Source organism: Myotis brandtii, unplaced genomic scaffold (genome assembly GCF_000412655.1).
Source record: "Myotis brandtii unplaced genomic scaffold, ASM41265v1 scaffold82, whole genome shotgun sequence".
Classification (NCBI taxonomy): Eukaryota; Metazoa; Chordata; class Mammalia; order Chiroptera; family Vespertilionidae; genus Myotis; species Myotis brandtii.
Window position 1 is genome coordinate 8,989,122 of NW_005371324.1, and position 7,855 is coordinate 8,996,976.

At 38.1% G+C, this 7,855-nt stretch overlaps 1 protein-coding gene across 1 annotated transcript in view; it reads left to right on the forward strand.

Annotated features, from left to right (window-relative positions):
- ACSS3 (acyl-CoA synthetase short-chain family member 3) overlaps positions 1-7,855 on the forward strand; it is a gene marked incomplete at its 5' end in the record, with an annotated part of 171,505 nt that overhangs the window by 146,051 nt on the left and 17,599 nt on the right. The window contains 2 exons of the mRNA XM_005884178.2: positions 4,442-4,523; positions 6,651-6,773. Coding sequence (XP_005884240.1) covers positions 4,442-4,523; positions 6,651-6,773 — 205 coding nt within the window. The remainder of the gene's footprint in view (positions 1-4,441; positions 4,524-6,650; positions 6,774-7,855) is intronic.

Consider the following 7,855-nt stretch of genomic DNA (forward strand, 5'->3'; position numbering starts at 1 on the left):
ATTTAAAGTTTTGTGAACCAGCTAAGATTATCAGGGATCTTTGAAGAAATAGAGATGGTAAATGTATTCAACTTCTAGGAAGTATAAGATGTTTTCTTTCTTGCCAATAGCATTTGTATTGAAAAATGTGGAATTCTTGGTCCCATATACACTCATTGAATTAGGTACATATTAAACCACCAGGGAATATTCAGTACACTACATATTAACTCATTTGGATAATTATTATAAACACTTAGATATCTCCATTTACTGTGAGGAGAGAGTGTCTAGATGCTGATGGACCAAATCTTGAATTTGAGATAGATAAAATTATAGAGATGCTTGTTTAACAGTGTGTCCTTTTATATGCATTGTTCTTAGTATGGGCAATGTTATGTGCTTAAGAATTTGGATCAGAATATCTGTATATCACCAATCAAGTGGGAACTAAAAAACAGCTGCTCTCATTAAACCTGACATGTGCATTCTAATTTGCCTCAGACCCCACTACTCTCTATTGTCCCCAATTCAGCCTGAATGTCAGTTGCCACTCTTTATTATAGTTCCCTTTTACTTTTCTTATTGTAGGGATATATGTTCTTATACCAATGTGTCTGTTTAAAAATGTCACCATGCCCTGGCTGGTTTGGCTCAGTGGATGGGGTGCTGGCCTGCGAACTGAAGGGTCCCGAGTTCAATTCCGGTAGGGGGCACATGCCCAGGTTGTGGGCTCAGTCCCCAGTGGCGGGTATGTGGGAGGCAGCCAATTGATGATTCTCTCTCTTCATCCATGTTTCTATCTCTCTCTCCCCCTCTCCCTTCCTCTCTGAAATCAATAAAAAAATATATTTTTTTAAAAAGTCACCAAAAGAGAAAGAATGGACTATGCATCATATTTTGAATATCCCCCCCAAAAAAATGTATACACACTTAACAGCTGATAGCTCAATTGATGTTTCTTTTCAGATTTAACCCATTGGAATTAACTATTATTCAAAGTGTTTATATATTTTTTGGGACACACTGTATTTCTTGGAAACAACTGAAAATTACTTGTCATTTAATGTGCAAGCAGAATGCCTCTCCATAAGGTTTATTGTTGTTGTTTACATTTAGTTGGCTTCACTCATGAACTATATTTCTTTTGGTCCCTATTGGATTTTGATTCATCACCTCTTCTTATTGTCCTCTTCACTTCTTTATCCTTGAAAATGTTGCTAGTACATTTAGAATGATTTTTAGTGGTTACCATAGTCCTGTTTTGAACATAGTTGAATGTGTAATAATTAATAATTTTACACTGGGTTGTAAAATATTAACATGGAAACTGATGAAGTAAAATTATTTACGTGATGGTTTAGAAGGATTAGCATAACAAAATCAGTTAAAAGGACCTGAGGGGATTACCTGCTTTCTCCTGCTGACTTCACTGGAGTTTCTTGATGAACAATAATAGAAACAAAGGCAACAGCAAGAATATAGCAACATCTCTGTAGTTTTTTTTTTAAACAGATTACAAAATGCTTTCACATACATTTTAAAATATTACAAAAGGTAGATCTAACAAGGGAGGACCTACTGGGAGGCTGGAGTTGGTGGAAATGGGCAGTTGCAGCTGGATCCCACTTGTGACCTGATCTCATTTTCTGCCTGACAGAAAGTGAGATTACAATTCAGCACTTCCCATTTCTAAGGTTGGGGTGAAGGGTGCATGAAGTTGCTTCATGTGGGCAATAGCCATGTCTACTTCATGTTCAGCCCTGTGAAGTAACCGTTTCACTTAGTATTTTTATTGTGTGAATACAGGAGGATAGGTTTTTGAAAATCCTTAAGTTTTACAGTATCTAAACTTCCAAACTATACAACATCTAAAATGTTTTTGTATCCAGAAAACACAGGTGATTATTTTTGTTAGGTGGCACTTCCTATAGGGAACTGATATAAGAATCTATTAATTTATTTATAGATAGATGGTACGTAGATGATAGATAGATAGATAGATAGATAGATAGATAGATAGATAGATGATAGATAGATAGATATTAAGCCCTTGCTATGCGTATAACACCTGTTTGGTCATATGGAGGAAAGAAGGAAATATAAGAGTGTTATTGATGGAAGTGGGGTTCTTAGGATGCTGCTGGAGTAAGAATTTCTGGAGGCCTCCACAGGAGGGTGATAGAAAGCTTTATTTCTGTGGAATTACACCCCTGAATTCCCAGGTCCCATTTCCCTCAGTCCCATCATAGAAGAAGTGCAGCTGTGGCTTCAGCAGAGCTAGAATCACAGCCACGGTCCAGAGTTTCTGCTCCATGTTGGAGCACACATCCAGTCCAGTATCAGGCTAGCTTAGTGTGTGTTCCCCACTGGAGTTCATCAGTCCATTGCATGTGGGTCTGCAGGACCATGTGGCCATAGGGGAACACAGGCAGAGCAAAACCACAGTAACCAGACAGCTAACAGAGTGGTGAGCCAGGAGCCAAGAAGCCACAGGAGCCACACAAGAGAACAAATTTCTTTGTCTAGGGCAGTGGTTCTCAGCCTTCCTAATGCCGCGACCCTTTAATACAGTTCCTCATGTTGTAGTGACCCCCAACCATAAAATTATTTTTGTTGCTACTTCATAACTGTAATTTTGCTACTGTTATGAATCGTAATGTAAATATCTGATATGCAGGATGTATTTTCATTGTTACAAATTGAGCATAATTAAAGCATAGTGATTAATCACAAAAACAATATGTAATTATATATGTGTTTTCCAATAGTCTTAGGTGACCCCTGTGAAAGGGTCGTTCGACACCCAAAGGGGTCGAGACTCACAGGTTGAGAACCGCTGGTCTAGGGATTATATATTCCTAAATTTTCATGGGCTTGTAGTGACCCTGACCCCTCTAGCCAATGATCTCTGTTCCAAGGTTTGACTGACACTCATCTTCCCTATGTCACCTGACTCACTGTGCTTGCATTCACCTGTGGTGAGCCGGCATGGCCATGGCATACTCAGCCCCACGTTGGGTGCCATATGTGCCGAGACAGCTCAGCCAGGTTTGGTGAGCCTGAGAGGGGGTGGTGAAGGATTGAGAAAAGACAGGCAAGAGAAATAAGCTGGGTCTGGGTGGGACGCTGTCCTCTCTGATGAAGAGCTAGCTACAGCACCACAGCCTAAAAGCCGTGTCTGTATTTTATAGCCAGATTCCACGAGGCAAAATAAGGGCGTGGTCAAGATGTTGACAACGTTCTCCTGGGTTTCGAATCTACTCAATTACATGCACCTGAACTCAATCAAGCCCATATTACTCAGCCACGTGGGACCACAGGTTTGGACCATAGGGTCAAGCTTACCACTATAGCTTTTGGCTATAATTGTGCTGGGAGGGCTTTGCCCTCTAAGCTAGGACTTGCACGTGGTCATGAGAGGACTGTGCCCTCTCATTAGTCCAAGGCTTGAACCTGTCCAAACACTGTAGCCGCTCTCCACACTCACCTCCCCTTTGTGGGACCCTTTCTCCCAGAGATCTGCAGGAATGGGCCTGTGGCTCCCTGGGGAGTGTGAAATTGCAGCTTTCTGGTGAAGCTGCCCTATAATGTTTGGCCTTCCTTTTGCTCTTTTCCTATTTAATAACTAACTAATTTTTTTTTTAAATATATTTTATTGATTTGTTACAGAGAGGAAGGGAGAGAGACAGAGAGTCAGAAACATCGATGAGAGAGAAACATCGATCAGCTGCCTCCTGCACACCTCCCACTGGGGATGTGCCCGCAACCCAGGTACATGCCCTTGACCGGAACCGAACCTGGGACCCTTCAGTCCACAGGCCGACGCTCCATCCACTGAGCCAAACCGGTTTCGGCAATAACTAACTAATTACAATGGTATCAAGAGGAAACTGATTGGAAAAAAGAGATGTTTACTACCTTCTATTTTATTCGTAGGAGTGAGATATCACATAGGTTTGTATGGTCATGAAAAGAAATAATTGAAGAGGGAGGAGTGAGAGAGAATTCACAGATTGGGGAGGCACATTGCTTGTGAACAAGATTATTCATGGGATGTTTAATTGGAGCGTTCAAAATACCTAAAAAAGTGAATTGATTTGACCATGGTAGAAGGATATTTTTCTTAAAAAGTAATTTAGTGATGCATTTTGGCTTTTTAAATAAATGTTATACTTTTTTTGAAACAATGGTTGCTGCTAATAATGACTCAAATGCCAAATATGTGCACCTCGTGTGCCCTTCCCAGAAACCACAGTCATCCCTCAATGACTCTGCTATGTAGAGGTCAACTACTTCAGCTTCAATTAGACATGATCTATCCAGCAGATTTAAGGGTTCCGTCTTACTTATAGGACTTGAATTGTAATTGTCCATCACACTAGAACATTATTAGTTCTAATCAACCCTTTCCTCTTTTACTGCTTTTATAATAATTCTAACTGCTCTGTTTTTATATAAGGTTGCCATTACCACCTGGGGCTTTTTCAGGACTCTGGAAGAATCAGGAAGCATTCAAGCACTTATACTTTGAAAAATTTCCTGTAAGAACTTTATTATACTTTCCTTTAATCTTCTTATAGACTTCTCTATAGTTCTTGGCAACTTGCTCCTAAGAGTGTAGATGACAAAGCAACCTTGAAAAGATGGCTGGACCAGTTTCCAGATTTCAGGGATAATAATGCCCAAACTACATAAGGAAGTCATTTTTATATTTATTTTTATTACTCTCCAGACATAAATTTTCTCAGTTTGTTTTAGAAACTTCTCCTGCAATTTAACAGCCCTCAGTATCAGAAAAGTTTTTGTGAGAGTAAAACTTATTTGGGCTCTCTACTAGTATATTATTTCCTCCATTGGACTCCGTCAGAGATTGAAAGCACCTGATCAGAATTGTACACTATCATTTAAGACCCCTTCTGCTCCTGGTTATTGAGCAAAAAACAGTTGACTTGTCAGAAGTTGTATCTTTCCATCTCTTTTCGTATTTTTGACATTCTTTTCTGTGTGTTCCCTGAGTTCTTTATTTTAAAATCACATTTAAAAATACAGATACAGGATAAAGACAGTGTTCTCAACAACCAGCACCCAGTGACCTGGATAACAGAAAGTGTCTTCCTGTTTTCTGTTTTACAGTGTACCTGTTCCTCTGTGCCACAGTCATGTGTTTTATGTCTATAACAGAACTTTATTGATAATACACTTCAGGTCCCACAGTCATCTTTTTTGCTGTCATCTCATTTCTGTTTCCTTCCTTGAGAGAGATACGTGGTCCTCACGATGCACTAGGTAAAGAGAATGTTCACAATTTCATTAAAAGGAAAAGGTGAATCTAGGTATTTAGCATTCTATCTTTTTTATTTGTGAGTGAAGGACAGCTAACCTAATCAACCAGACAAATGACAGAAATTAGAGTAGCTTCCTTTAGAAAGAGACCTCACAGGCAAATGGCCTGAGTAGCCAAGATTAAACATACCCCTGAGGGACTGTGGCGAGGAAGATCTGTGAGTATAGTAGACATCAGTCAGTCCAGTAGATCAGTCCAGTCATCAGAATACTGGTATGGTTAATTCCAACCTGCCAAAAGCAAATACTCTGTGCATGTGGTTTTAACATGCTCACCTTTAACACTGAAAGCTTTTTCAATGTCCCAGTTTATGTTTAAACTATGGGTAGTGAATCTGGACCCTGTCTTGTTATCCTGATCTCAAATCTCTCATGTAAGGGGTTAATAACAGCACAGAGGATTGAGTAACTTGACCATAGCTTAGAAGTAAGTAACAGAGCTTACATTTGAACCCATATAATCTGGCTCCAGAGTCCCTGCTCTTGAACTAATACTACAGATTCCCTCTCTAATAGTAATTGCAGTCGTTATTGCAATTAGTGCCAATTATTGAGGACTCATGATGCGCCAGGGTCTGTCCTCTTTACACGTACCATCTCCTTTATGCCTCGCAAAAGCCTTATAAGATGAGCATGCTGAGTGTGAGAAAGATTAAGAAACACAAATAGTGACTCACTGGGATCAGTTCTAAAGCCCATGCTCACAAACATAGGTATCAAGATAACTCAGAGGCATTAGCGACATAATATTTATTTCTTTATACTTATTCTTCTTGACTCTTCATTCTACATGACTTCTGGACCAGTGAGGATGTACTGCTCCCTTGAGTTGATTAAAAATTTAATTTCATTCTGACTACTTTACTATGTTTCACTGAAGCGAGATTTCAATCCTAATCCATGTTAATAAACTGTGCTCTGTTTTATAATTATTCATAGAGAGATTTAAAGCTTTTAATTATTAGCACAATTAGAGAATAAATCTGCCAAAGAATTACTTGGCAATACCAAATTGGAAATACTGAGCTATTACTTTTCACTTTAAAAAAAGAAATTTGGTTCATAAGCTTTACAACTCTAAGTTCAAAAGCTTAACTCAAACACATATAAGAACATTTTAATTTATTCCTGGTTATTAGTGGAGCAAAGAGTTTCTATTAAGCTTTCAACAATCAAAAGTAATTTAATTGCATAGGCATTTGAAAAAAAGTCAAATGCATACAATAAATTAATTTTGTGACATTTTATATATTTTATCAGCCTTAAAAATGATTATATTACCCAATAGTATATGTTAATTAGAGATTATTTATTCTGATTTTCAGGGATATTATGACACCATGGATGCTGGTTACATGGATGAAGAAGGTTATTTGTATGTTATGTCACGAGTTGATGACGTGATAAATGTTGCAGGTCACAGGATTTCTGCAGGTGCCATTGAAGAGGTATTGATGAATGTTGGTCTTCTATGCTGGGTAATGTTTAGGAACAGAGCTGAGCCAAAGTCAGTATTGAGTTTAAATTATTCAACCTGGAAAATCACCACACCCTTCCTTTGAAGCAGAGGCTAGGTTACTCTTATCTCACCCTACTTCCTCTCCGGTGGTTTTTCATGTTCTCCATATGCACCCCCATTCCTGTCTGAGTGACAGTACGAATCTTTATTTATATTATGTTATTTATGGGGCAGTCCATATACACTTGTTTTTTGATACTTGCTCTTTGATTGCTTCTAGCTTCTTGATTTTTCTCCTGCTTCATAACCAGGTTGGTGCTTAGTCTTAAAGTGGTGTACATTTAAACATTTTATTATACTCTTAAATCATGAGAATTTTCTGCCAATATAAGTTACACAAAGTACCCAGAAGAGATTTTTAAAAATGTTTTTAATTTTTCACCTTTACATAGAGTAAAATCCACTTTTTGTTGCATAATAATATGAGGGTTTTTTTTTTTAACTTGTATATATTCTTGTAACCACCACCATAGAAGGGATACAGAAAAATTTCAACACTATCAAAGAATTTCCCCATGTCATTTTTCTACTCTGACCCTCTCTATTTCTAACCCCTGCCTGGTACCCATTGAATTTTTTGTTTCATTGTTTATGCATTCGCTAGAATGTCCTATAAAGAAATAACACAGTATGTAACCTTTTGAAACTGGGTTATTTCATTCAGGAAAATACATTTGAGGTCCATCCCAGTAATTGTGTATATCAGTAATCTGTCCTTTCATATTGCTGTGCAGTATTCCATCATATGGCTGTGCCAACCAGTTTATGTACTCATTCACCCAGTAAGGGATATTTAGATTGTTTCTAGCTTGAGTCAATTAAAAATAATGCTGGTATATATATATTCAAGTATAGGGTTTTTTGTACAAAAATTACTTTTTACTTATCTACACTAATAAAAGAGAAACATGGTAATTAGCATACGACCGCTACCCTTCCCATTGGCTAATCAGCATATCCTTATGCAAATTAACTGTCAGCCAAGATAGCAGCTGGCAGGCATGCACTGAA